Source organism: Aphelocoma coerulescens, chromosome 1 (genome assembly GCF_041296385.1).
Source record: "Aphelocoma coerulescens isolate FSJ_1873_10779 chromosome 1, UR_Acoe_1.0, whole genome shotgun sequence".
Classification (NCBI taxonomy): domain Eukaryota; kingdom Metazoa; phylum Chordata; class Aves; order Passeriformes; family Corvidae; genus Aphelocoma; species Aphelocoma coerulescens.
In genome coordinates, this window is record NC_091013.1 from 63,296,586 (window position 1) to 63,310,564 (window position 13,979).

Sequence of the window (13,979 nt, forward strand, 5' to 3'; positions counted from 1 at the left end):
TGAGAACTGGGCTGCACTGTAAAAATACCTTATATGACTCAATCTCTTTCACAAAAAGCTTAATAATGACCTAAAAATTGCACATAAGGTAAGCTCATATTTTTGAATTAGTCAGTGGCAAAGGAAAGAAAGACTGTAAGACTGGACAATTAAAGAGCAGGAAAATCCTTTTAAAAGTTGTTACTATTGTGGAGCAATTCAAAGAATACTCTGGAAAACATGATTGTATATAAAAGTCTGACTGCTAAGAGAATTATAACCAGCATGCTTTCAATATCTGTAATGAAATTGGCTTCATTTTTAGTACTATGAGAATACTAAAAAGTGGAAGGGTTTTTGGGAGAAAGGACTGAAGTATGGAATTTAAAGCAAATCATATAAGACAGTGATTTTAGTAATCACCACCATATCAAGGTAAATTCTATCTTTTCTAAAGCAGGAGAGCAACTTCAGAAGTGAACATGTAAAGAGAAAAAAACCTGATGCCAATCATTTTTTGAAGAGAGCTCAAAAAGGATTTTTAACATTCTTCTTACTTTTTTATACTTTTTTAATATTAAAAAAAATGTAGATTCTATCTGTGAAGGCATTGATAATGTTAAAACAGATTAAATCATATCCAAGGAGATCAGAGAATGAAAATGAAGAAACCTGAAAGGAAGAGGATTTTATTCAGTCTATTGAAAATGCTTTTCCCTTCAGAATTATTTAACTAAAAATTATTATTATTTTTTTTTTGGACGGGGGTTGTAATTCATATCAAATACCTACCAGCTATTTGAGAAAAAGTCAGTGTAATCTAATATACCACTGAAAGGAAAACTCAAGGTGAAAATTGTGATATTCCCAAAAAGGGGCAAGTGACACACAGCCTTCCCCCCCAAACCTTTGGTTCTTCTTAAATGGACAGACCTACTGGATCAAATCAAAGTTGAATCTAGCTTCATTTCTTGTCACAAATAAGGGCTGAAGATGCTCAGCAACAAGGAAGATGCCACAAGCAAAGAGGTAAATTGCATAATCTCAATCCGTAGAATCATAGAATGGTTTGGCTTGGAACAGATCTTAAAGATCATGTGGCTTCCACCCCCTGCAATGGGCAGGGACACCTTCCACTAGACCAGCTCAAAGCTCCATCCAGCCTGGCCTTGAACATTTCCAGGGGTGGGGCATCCACAGCTTCTCTGGGCAATTTGTTGCAGTGTCTCACCACCCTCACAGAAAAGAATTTCTTCCTGATATTTAATCTAAACCGGCCCCCTTTCAGTTTAAAGCCATTCCCCCTTGTTCATGTTCATGCTGGACATCAGGAAGAATTTTTTCACTGAAAGGGTGGTTAACCATTGGAAGAGGCTGCCCAGGGCAGTGGTGAAGTCACCATCCCTGGATGTGTTTAAGAAATGACTGAACATGGCACTTAGTGCTATGGTTTAGTTGGCATGGTGGTATTCATTCAAGGGTGGACCCAAATTATCTTGGAGGTCTTTTCCAACCTTACTGATTCTATGACAAGTAATCTGGCCAAGGGGCTTCGTGATCAAAACCACCCTCCCACTGTTCCCCCACAGGCACACAAAAGACTGATGCATAGACTCTGATGGGGACCTGGCTTCAGTCCAGAAAGTCCATTAATTCATTAGTAAAATGGACAAAAATGACCAAATAAGTGCTGGTTACTGACTGCTCCGTAACCAGCCATGGGGCACTTCTCTTCATTACACTGTGTGTGTAATTTATGAATTTGTATACTGGGACACTTCCACCACCTTTTATGTCTTATTCTACAGATATCAAAATAATTTTTGAATATGGAATTTTCATTCACCTATAGGTACTTTTGACAGTGTTGTCAAGGGAGACTGCATTAAATAGTCTGAAAACTCAGTAAGAGGTAGGCAAAGTTTACAGTGCGTGGAGAAGAGAGTCAGAGGACATAATTGCAGCTTTGGTGTAGTCTAAAAAACCACCAACAACCCAACAGGGATATCTCTAGGGCCTCCATTTTCCTTAAACATGAGGATTAACATCTGTAAACCTTAGGCTGAAAAGGAGATTTGTGAGGAAATGAAACGGAGATGAATGGAAAGTTGGGGGGCAGTGTCACCGGTAACTAAGCTGTGGAGGCAAAGTAGAAGATGTCAAACCACAAAGACAGACCTATCCAAAATCCTTGAAACCAATCCATACTTTAAGCACTAGTTCAAGTCTAGAAAAATTAAGTAATTTAATAAAAAGATGTAGGTGGATGTTTTTCTCTCTTTATCCCTTAAATAACTGAAGAAGCGCCATAACAAGGCTAAGACTCCCTGTAGCACTTAAATCAGGTGCTATAAATATGTGATGTGACAGCAGTAATACACTTTATTTCACAGATTATCCTGGCACAAGTACCTTGGTCAGGTAATTAATTCACGTGCTGAGTAATTGATCCAAATTTTAGGGGTAATCTACTCAGTAATCTCCTAAATTCCTCCAGGCACAAATTTGTAGCAGGGATTTCAATGCCTGTACTTCTTTAGTAGTTGGGCCATAAAATGAAATGTTCTGGCCACAGTAATCCTCATTAATAAGAAAGTATTTTCTACTGAGACCCACTAAGACAGTGTGTGTGTATGCGTGTGTGTGTGTTCCAGGTGAGTGCACTTGAAGCCAGTTTTATTTCTTTTTCACTCCCCATAACATTCATTGCTGGCATTTTTATCTAACTCCAAGTTCTCCCCTTATGCTACACCTGTCTATATCAAGGCTATACACAGTAAGTGGGATTAACGTGCTCTGAACAAGGCACTTAAAAAGTGGGACATCTGGTTCAGAGCTAGGCCCCCTGTGAATCCTCTATGGGCAGCAGAGAAAAAATGGCATATCCAGGGGATGATTCATCTCACCGGAAGAGCGCCATGTGGTCGGTTTGATGACTCATTCCATGGAGATTCTTATTTTTCTCTTCTGACTGCAAAGAAAGCCCAGAATGGTCAGCTCCAAGTTGGACGTCTGACCTAGCTCATGGCAGAGGAATGCCACATGATGTTTTTAAAATACTATAATATTTATGTCAAATGGCCACACAGCTGCAGCACTACACTAGACTTTTGGATCCTTACTGAAGAAGAACAGAAGTGGGTTTTTGTCACTCTGAAGAATTTAATAGGCCATGCACACCTATTTTGGACATCTATTTTCAAATTCTTCTTCATAAAGCAACTGACATATTGTAACAAATTATGCAGGACTGAGGAAAAACAATGGAAAAAGATGCATGACAAACACTCCTGAGATCAATTCAAATACAGATCAATTCAAATTTCCTTGAAAAAGGGAAGCTCATTTCAGAGTCTCCATACTTAGCAATCTTGGGCAGATACATGTGTAAAGGAAAAACATTATCCATCTCTTCGCAGCAAGTTTGCAAAGAATTTTAGTAAGATATATTAATGCTAATAATGGCCAATGTTTATGATGTTTGTAAAATAACCAGTGGGGAACATCTCAAAAGCTTGTAAAATTTGTTTTTATAAAATCCACAGAGTAACACCTTTCCCTGAGGCTGCTTTTTGCTGTTCTTGTCCTTTTAGGCCAGATCTGTCCAGAAACGCCCTTCTTCCAGACACTGCTGTTAGTGTGGCACTATGAAACTCACATTTTGAAGCCAGAGCTATTTCTGTTTTTGTAAGTTCAGCATTCAGCACATTACAGGAGCAAAACAGATAGCCAAAACTGCAAATTTCCACCTGAAACTACAGGGATCTCTATTTCCAAGTGACAGATGTTCTACAACAGTTGGTGACAAATGGGCTAATTTAGACTGATTTAACTAAAGTTCAGCCTGCTGACAATGGGGGACTTTTTTTAATGCAGCTGAAGAAGGCATTTCTGAGTGCTAGAGCTGGCTGTTGCACACAAAACTAGAGAGGCCCTGGTGTGAACTGAACAGCACGCCATGCGTGGTGCCTGCATCTCTGTGCCTCACGCTGCCTTTTAGGTGCTGAAACGGAAGACAATATTGCCTAGCAAATTACCAAGGGAATTAGCTGGTCTTTTAAATTTACTCTCTGAACATATGTCCACAGAAATCAAATATCTTTGGCCCAGAATCTTTGCTGCTAAGTTTTGGCATCTAAGCTCTTAAAATAGGGCATATGCCCTGGGGTGAATTGGTCTTCTGAGATGCTGAGCTCTCCATCACTTATGCAAGAAGCTTCAGTGGCTGCTCTCTTAAGCCAGACAAGTTCATCCAAGCTTGTGCCTTCAACCCTAACTTTTAAAGCATGTCCATTGAGGGACCATAAACAAATTGCAGAAAAGCCTTTAGGGCTTTTTTTTGTTTGTTTAATGTAAAGATCAGGGGTATGATTCAGAAATTACAATGTAACAACTTCATTGTCCTTATCTGGTAAATTATCTTGGGTTTTGTCCTCAACTGGCACGGCATGAGAGCTGGCTCCAGGCGTCACCTTTCTGAAGCCTCTTGCTTGAGGAGCCATGAGTAGGCATGTTGAAAACCACCAATTAAATCAGTTTTCTTTCTCCTTTTTTCCTCCCCTTTTTTTTCTCCTCTCCTCTCCTCTCCTCTCCTCTCCTCTCCTCTCCTCTCCTCTCCTCTCCTCTCCTCTCCTCTCCTCTCCTCTCCTCTCCTCTCCTCTCCTCTCCTCTCCTCTCCTCTCCTCTCCTCTCCTCTCCTCTCCTCTCCTCTCCTCTCCTCTCCTCTCCTCTCCTCTCCTCTCCTCTCCTCTCCTCTCCTCTCCTCTCCTCTCCTCTCCTCTCCTCTCCTCTCCTCTCCTCTCCTCTCCTCTCCTCTCCTCTCCTCTCCTCTCCTCTCCTCTCCTCTCCTCTCCTCTCCTCTCCTCTCCTCTCCTCTCCTCTCCTCTCCTCTCCTCCTTTGAAGACGACTCCTAGGGGAGTATCCCGATCATTGTTTTATGAGGAACCTCATTAGGGTAAGTTCATTGATTGTATTTCTGCACTAAGGAAATAGCTGCCAGCACTAGGTATTTAAGACAGTTTATCTGCCCAATTAATGCTGGCATTGTATCAGCCACGCAGTTCTGATGCCAGCAGCAGTACAACATATTCTTCTACTGTGGAGGTGGCCTGTACCTGTGAATACCTCCCTAAAAGTTACTAGATTCTACTGCCTTTTACCTAAACCCAGGCTAAAAATACCATCTAATTGTGCTCTATTCTGTAATTGGCCTAGCTAACTAGCTGCCACACACAGGCTAAATATCCCTTCTCTCAAAAAACCATGATCTTTTCTCAGAGCAGTGAGGCTTCTGTCTTGTCCATTCTTGAAGTGTTATGTCTACACAACAGTAGACATTGTGAATAGAGCACATCTTCATCTATTAATAAAAAAAACTACTGAAACTTTGCTCACCTTGAATAATAAGTTCTTAGGAATGGTCCTTGATCCTCCAAATTGCCATAGAGTATGGAATAGGATAAGAAGTAGAGCATGACTGCATCGCAACTACTTACCCCCAAACAAACAAAATGATAAAACCACTACCACCACCACCACCATCACTACAACAACACTGACAAAAAGGGAGCTACTTACATTGAGTGAGGATCCCTGTTAAGGCATTTTTGAAACTCTCCTTGGCCTGCTCCATTTCTTGCTCGTGAGCTGCCTTTTCGTTCATGAGCCGGCGGACGTGGCTGTTGGCCGACTGCACCATGGAATAGAACTGGTTTGCAGAGCGACGATTCACCTCGCCTCGCTCAATCCAGGTGAGCAGCACCGTGATGGCCTCGGAAAATTTGCTATCATCTAGAACAATCAAAGCACAGGTTTCAAATTGCAGGCATAAATATCCTGCTGAGAACACATTTTCTGCTCCATGTCACATTAAAATCACCATAAATCCTGCTTGCAGTATATCATTTTGGGCAACTTTTCTGTCCTTTGTTCTATCAGATGTAAGAAGCCAATACAGCCATGTGAAACTTCATAAATCTTCCTTCAAGGCTTGTCTTCTCCTCATTTTAATAGCTTTCTCACAACAAAAAGCACCTTCCCCCCCTCCCTGTGGCCTGCGCCTTTGCCTTCACAATGCCTCCCTTAAGCCATTCAGTGATATGGAATGACCTTACAGCGGGAGTGAGGAGACCTCTGTGGTACTGGACTCACGAGGAAATGAAATGTGTCTGTGTTAATCTGCTCAGCTGAAAGCTCAGTCTTGGAGCTTGGGCTCAGCCATGGTTCTGTCAACAGATTTCACTAACATCATGTTCTTAATTAACGAACAATATTGAGGCTGAACAATTCCTTCTCAAAATACTGATTAATTACAAGGAACTGCTCTGAACAGATGATGTGTCTGCATTTGCTTTGTATTATTTGTTTTCCTTTTTTTGCATTATATATTTGTTTTATGTTTTGCATTATAAAATTTTTTAAAGGATTCCAGATGAATCCAGGAAAACACCTTCATATTTACCATTCAGGTAATGAAAGTTGTTTTTCTCTGCAGAAAGACTGCCAAAACTGAAGGCTAAATTTTGTATGCTCCCTCCCTAGACAATCTTCTTTCCTCTGACAGTGCTCTCAGCTTCCTCAGAAGACTCTAATCGCAGCATCCATTACACTTCAGGCTTCATCAGGATTAAGAGGAAACATTTCTTTTTAAGTCCCATTTAGACTGAACTGCAAGAAAATATTGTTACAAGAGTCTTCTTATGAAAACAGTTTTGTGCAAACCGATATCATTTTTTCACCAGGATTTTATTCGATAAAACATCAATTTTTCAACAACTTATTTTGAACATCTCATGTAGTCCTTTTTGGTTGTATTTCTTTATATATATTTTAGATGGTATGCATACCTTTCCATAGGAGAAGGTATATGGTTATGGTGGGAAGATGTAGTGTAGTCATAACCAACAGATTCTTAAAACAAAAATTGGAAAATACTAAACCCAGCCAACTGTGTTGAAGGATACAGAAACATGCGACACAGTTTGTAAGACTCTGCTTTCCATGTACAAAGAATAATGAAATACTAATTGTTAAGTGATGATTTTGGCTTTTATTCTGAATCAATAATCACTTCCCTAAAAAGCAAGGAGCCTAAAAAACAGAGGACTAGTGACATGCTCTGTGCCCACAGCCTTTGAAGAAGAGATTTTTACTTTGCCTGATCTTTAGTATCTTATTAACTGAAACATGCTTTCAGCTACAGCAATAAGATTTGCTCTCCACAGCTGAATAAGCATGTTCACCCAAGATCCCTGAAGAAAAAATTGCGAAATAACAGCATCATAACACCCTCCCTGCATACAAGGATGTATCTGTTGTAAAACATTCATGTGTGATTCATTATCACCATTCATTAATTTTCGCTGTGCAGGAAGAGTCATAGGGGCTTCTTTTGATTCCATATTGTCCCCTTGGATTAGACTCCACTTCAGAGCTTTGCTGGATACATATGCAGCAGAAATGTATTAAGTGGCTCTGACGAGTGGGGTGGACCGATTATAGACCCCAGAAAAGCGAAATGTAAGCAAGACTCATGCAAAGCCTCTTCACTGCAAGAAAACACAAGGATAAGGCTCTCTAAAAGACTTGGGCAAAATCTTCAGCCTGCTGAATTGCATGGCAACTGGATGTCAAAGATCCAGTATATCCAAGAACTCATCCCTGAAACACAATGTTTATTATAATTACACTAGTAAATAAGAATAACCTGTAACGGTTTCTGACAATGTTAGCATGTTTCCATGCATAAGGAAAATCAGTAGCACAGAAACATCCTCCCGTTTCCTTGTTTTAGTCTCTCCCCAGTACTCATTTGTGTGTAGTTCTGCTATAGAGTCTCTATGAAGTAAAAATACCCTCCCCTCGTTTTGTTTTTATCAGGCACAGTGGGTGTCTGTAAGGGATGTTCGTAAACATACCATCCTTCTGCCACATTCTGCCTACCCATTTAAAAGGACATGCTGAAAACTTGTTTTCCTCATACTGTACTTCCAGGGAGCTGCAGAGGTCTGCGGGACTGTTACAGTTAATTAACAGCTCTGCACTCACAGGAAAAAATCCTTTCATTGGTAAACATCAGCATCTTCATTGATTACATAATTAGAAGATACATTCAAAAATGCTAGAGGGTAATATATGCACAACAGGAGCACATTAGTTAATAAAATCTTCTCTCTACAGTTTAAAAATTTATTTCACCTTCATTTCTAACTTTTATATTCTTGAGTTCACTCAGTGACTGGCATAAGGTAGCTCACCATGAATTAAATTTTTTCATCCAGAATACTCCTTCTGAGCAATGAGAGATTGCCTTAGAAAATCAGATTTTTATATGAGATTGTGCATTTATTCTTTAGTTAGTAGATAAATAGTAGAAGAAATGCAGCAATGGAATCTAATTTAAAAAGAGCATGAACTGCTTTATGATTGCAGCTATTTATTAAAAAAAAATAAAACAAAACTCCTAATTCTGTTCAAAATTATTCCCTTATGGTAGGATGCACATAATTATACACTGTTTAAAAACAGACTCTTCAAATAAATCCCTTTATATAAGACATGTTCCCATATGTAATTGTTCTTTTAAAATAAGCCTGTGGCAAATTATTTCTTATTCTTAAAGCTTTTTTCTTCTCCAAGTTTCAGCATAATCTAAGCAAATAAGGTAGGCTTTATCAATCCTGTTTTTGTGGTCTGTTTAATGGTGAAGTGAACTGTGCTCCAGAAGTGCCTGCTTCCCTCAGCTGGCTGCAAAGGAAGCCTGGGTTAGCCTGCTCTTGTATCAACATCTCTGCAACATGCCCATGTTTGGTCGGAGTGATCCCAACAACTCCAAAAGTGCAGCTACTGCCAACACCCACCCAGCATCTGCACCCCTGCATGTCCCCATACAGCGGTGCTCAGTTCTAACACAAGCTCTGATGACGCTGTGTCGTTTGAAGATTACCCATCCATCGAGGATGGCTTGCTGGGTGTCCATCGATAGAGATTTCCAGGTGCTGCCAGACTCAATCACAGGACTCTAGAGATAAGATATTTCAAATTCCTCTTATATCAACTAAAGGTATCTGACATTTAAATCCTAGCTCACAACTTAGAAGAAATGAAATATAAAGAAAAGAAAATGCCTCCCTAGAGCTGCCCAGAAAATTAACAGGAATTTTCTATGAAAAAAGGGAATAATTGTTGACAAATGTTTTGCCTTTTTCTGCTTGCAATTTGACCTCTAAGCAACCCCAACTGGAATAAACTTTTCAGTTGAAAAAGCTATGACAACAACTATTACAAAATGGTGTTCTGGGAAGAGGTGTTGGAAACAGAGGTTTTACTTTCAGCTTATGGAGTTTCCCTGGTGTAACAGGGCAGAATTCAGCTCAGAGTACCCTCAAATGTGACTATTCCTCTCTTAGTGTTAAACAACTCCATAAGGTGCTTTCACAATGTAGATGATGGTGTCTAAGGCCTTAGACATTGGAAAGAATATAGACTAATCCATCGCTCTGAAGCCAGGCATTCAAACACTCTTATTTCTATGATTTTTGTATTTATAGATATATTGCAAATATAGCTAACTTTATATTTCTGTATTTCAAGAGTGACATTGCATGCTGGACTTGCAGCTGGGACAAGATGAAACACTGGGCTACAGTTTAGCCTTGTTATTATCTTTTCAAACCTGACCTTTGACAGATCTTTGAAAAGTATCTGAGATATTTCACACAACACTTGGAGCCTCTCTAAATCACAGCAAACCTTCTACATTGTCCTATGGGCTATGGTGTTGTCCAGAGTCAGCACACACTGTCCCCAATCTTGCTCTCCTAATGCAACCTCCCAGGCTTGCAAGGACATACTGAAAAGACAGAACTGTTGGTCTTTACTCCAATGACTACACCTAGAAAGCTCTTGTGCTGTTTTGCCTCCACACCCCTTGAAGGCACTCTTGTGAGCACTGAGCATGACTGTGCTTCAGGGCAAGCAGGGAAAGGACAAGAGTGGTGGGATTTGTCCCTCTGATTTCGCCTCTGATTAACAGCCTGCCCTCTGTCAGCTGTAGCAGTGCCATGGGAAGATGTGTTCCCTGCCTCACCCCCACCTGTTCAGCACTACCCCTTTGCTCATGGTTATACTGCCCTCAGTCTGTCTGGTGCTGCTCAGTTGCTCAGACTCCAGTTCCAGTTTGTCAAACTGGACCCAGTTCAGTTATAACAGGAAGGCAGCCCAGTTCAGTTCAGGGTGCAAACTTCTTCATTATGTATAACTGCAGCCAGGGGAGGATGTATGGCCAAGGTTACTCTTAATCTGAGTTCTGACTTGATCATTTATTAAACTATAACTGAGATTTCTAAACTGCAAAGACTGAATTCAACACAGAAAAGAATAAACCTTAGGAGGTGACTACTGTGGGTGAATCAGGTCAGAGAAAAGGTTCTCTTAACTTCTCTCATCAGCAGGCTCAGCCCAGCTCCCCTGTGCATCAGGAACAATTTGCTTCCCAGCACACGCCACTTCTGGTGCCAAAATGACAACCTATTTTTCTCTTGGCTTAAGAGCTTCTTCTGTACAGAGTGCCTGCCACTGACCTAGAAACACAACTTTTCAGTCTACTACCCTCACCTTCTTTTTTTCCTGCTCAAATCCTTTATATAATTGTGCCATGAATCACACACATCAATCTAGTACTTTTGGGATTAATAACATTTTTAACCCAGTAGTATTGCATAACAAGTGAGAATCAAGAAATACAAATTTTTACTGCCAAAGGGTTCTTTTAAAGAATGATTAATATCCATCTTACTATTTTTTAAATAGCTTTAACTGCATGCTATAACCAATAAACTTTTCCAGTTATGTAACAAATGTCTAGCTGACACTAGATTTGATAAAAATACACACATATGTTCACTAAAAGACATATTAAAAGAGTAATCTCTTCCCCCTACATAATCAAAGTCTTTCTTTCTTTCTTTCAAATTAAATCACACAAGATTCTTCCGGGGGTGGGTGTTTCATGTGAGACACAGAAATCCATTATCTTCTCCTGCTGATGCCATTATTTCCAATGAGGGTAATTATGAGGGTATTGAGTTTCCTCCCTATTTCTCAAAATCACACCACAAACTTTCAGAGTGAGCTGCCATTTCCCAGTTCTCAGTAATTAACTTGAGTCATTTTGCAGTGTGGTACATTTAATCCAGTGAGTTTATATTAAAACCTCAAAATCTGCATTGATACAATATAGCTGAGGTGAGGGAGGATGCTTTTAGTAATGCACTAAGCAGTGAGTGTTCCTCCTGTAGGCCTTGGGAGGGAGGTGCCCAGGGAATTAGTTTACCAGGCTGCTGATAGCTGAACCCACCTTATGCTCTTCTGCCAGCAGACAAAAGTGCCCTCGCACTGTGCCTGCTCACAGCCCCTGTGCGAGGCTCTCTGAGCCAGATGTATTGTGCCACAGCAGATGTCAGCAGCATATGGAGGAAGGAAGGAGAAAATGATAATCTTAAACCAGGAAGGGTGAGTGAACAGATTTGATGCTAAAGCATCGAAACATGTCTGTTTTAGGGCTCTGTCCTGATATACCACTAATGAAAAAAGACTGTGCCAAAAAAAGGTTCGCAGTCTCTCAGCAGCATTTAAACCCAGCCTTCACTGGATTTGTTCATAGGATCTCACTTTACCTCCCCTTCTGACGTAGCCCTGCACCGAATTCAATCCTTTCTGGGTGAGACTTTCCTGTCTGCATAACTGCACTGTTTCTGCAGTGCTCCACCAGCCTGGCTCCCAAGTGCAGGGTGAATAATGAAAGCAGTGTGTTTTTCTTCTTAGTGAAATATCCTATCTCCCAAGCAATTAAATGTTGTTTATATTTGAAATTATGTGCAAGAGTTGAGATTGTCAGGCTTGATGTTACCTGAGTCTTGTGCAAGGCGCATCTCTGGTTAGTTCATTCTACTGTAACTGCCATCTATTTATTTAAATTTCCAATCTGTGCTCTCTTCAGGGGATAATACAGTGCCTGGCAAAGAAGCAGCTTCTCAATTTTTAAATTATATTTTTTAAAACGAAAAACCATATAAATAACTTCCCCGTACTCATAAAAAAACACTATATTAAAAAGGGAGGTAACTTCCAGGGTATTGTATATAACTTTCAGATATTTATGTCTCCTTTGCTCAAAATATTTGAAAAAACAGATATTCAGCTATAAAGGGATGTCTTTGTTAGGTGTTAGGTGATGGAACTATTTAGCTACCGGCAGCAAGCAAGACAGATGTAGCATTTTAAAGGAGCTTATTTGCAAGAAGTGATTTCTGAAGATGATACCATTAGGTACAGATATGCTTGAATTAAGAAAACCATAATGTTCTAAATTCTGCTTTGAAACACAAATGTCATAAGCACAGATTAAAATGTTTTGTTCCAATGCACCTGACAGAGCAGCATTCCACTTAAAAGGTTCAGCCTATCTCCAGTTGTGTCCTGTTCTAGGCACCACATTACTTAACTGTTTATAAAGCACCCAGGAAAACAGATGTCAGAGAATGCAAATTTGAACCTAAATATCTACCGACACATTTCACTGTGCAGTAATAACACATCTGATTTAACACTGAGGAATTAAAATCTCAAAGACACACACAAATGCTGCAATGAACCAGAAGAAGAGAAAGTCACTTTTTTCTAATGTAATAGCAGAAGACACAATATTCTGCTGGTTTTGTCAAAACAAGGGATCAGGGTCTATTTTTGAAGGCTGTTTAATGAGGCAAATAACATTTACACTTTGTTGTAAATGCCCTTAGATTCCCAGAATTCACATCTGTGTATTTATTGAGGTATGTCTTGGTTTGAAAGACAGGTGTCTGCTAAGGAGGGCAGGAGCCTCCCTTGGAATGGCAGATGTGACCCCCCTTCCCTCCAAGTTATTATAATTTCAAAATCCAGGGGCTTTTAGGCAAAGATGTGGGAAATAGGAATAACAGTTCTTTACTATGATATATCTATATGTGTATAACCAGTCAAACAAACAGCAATAACTGTGGCAGTAACAGCAAACAATCCCAAACCCAGTCCCAGCCTTCTCGGCTGTCCGGCCCTTTCCCCTCGGGTGCAGTTCCGCTCGCAGCCGGCAGGGGCGCTGGCGGCTCCCGGTGAGCAGGGCAGGTGCGATGGTTCCCCCGCGGCTGCAGGGGGCGCTCCGGAGCGAGCTCGGGGAGCACGCGGCACCGGTGCCCTGGGATCCCGGGAAGGGATGGGACAAAGACTTCACAAACCCCTGGGCAGCCGATCCCGGTGTCCGGCCGGACCCTCAGGAACAGCAGGCTGGAACGGCAGGGGTGAGCACAAATCCCGGGTGGCAGCCGGGATGTATCCAAATGGAGAACCCCCCAGAGGTCTGGGCAGGGCTGCAACGTAGTGAAGGCTCAAAGCAACAGCGGGGCAGGGCAGCCACGGCCTGGCTCCCAGTGGGGCAGGGAAGGCGGGCTTGGGATTCCGGGGTTTCTCTGGCAGAAGGAAAAGCAGCCGAAGAAAGCAGCCTCCCTCTCCATCCAAATGCCAAGGACCGACTGTCCGCCACCCAGGTGAAAGAAAAGAGTAGCCAGATGCACTCCTCCTTCCATGGGTAGGTCTTTTGTTTCTCTTAAGTACCCAGCAATTTGTCCCCCTAGCAACAGGTATGGGGAAAATTCCTTTTAACAGAAAAAAAACCCAGGAGAGCTCCTAAAACCCCAACAAGGTATTTCCTCAAGGAAACACAGATGAGAAGGAGCTCATGTTCTTCTTCATGTTACTTATCTTCTTGGAATGCTGGAGCTCATTTCATTCTGATAATTGAGGCTCAGGCTAATGACATGAATGGTGCAGGAAAAAATTATCCATACTGCCAAGAAGAGAGCTAAGAAGGACTTCATTTGCAGGACTACTGAAGATCTTAATGGATAAAAAAAAAAGGAAAAAGGAAAAGGGAGATACACATAAACCAACACTGCCACACACTGAA

The 13,979-nt window shown here is 41.0% G+C and overlaps 1 protein-coding gene across 17 annotated transcripts in view; it reads right to left on the bottom strand.

The window, feature by feature from the left end:
* Positions 1–13,979, bottom strand: part of ENOX1 (ecto-NOX disulfide-thiol exchanger 1) — a 367,773-nt gene that overhangs the window by 74,986 nt on the left and 278,808 nt on the right. For all 17 annotated transcript variants that reach the window (XM_069009956.1, XM_069009997.1, XM_069009963.1 and 14 more), the window contains one exon: positions 5,558–5,770. In XM_069009956.1, the coding sequence (XP_068866057.1) occupies positions 5,558–5,770 (213 nt within the window). The remainder of the gene's footprint in view (positions 1–5,557; positions 5,771–13,979) is intronic.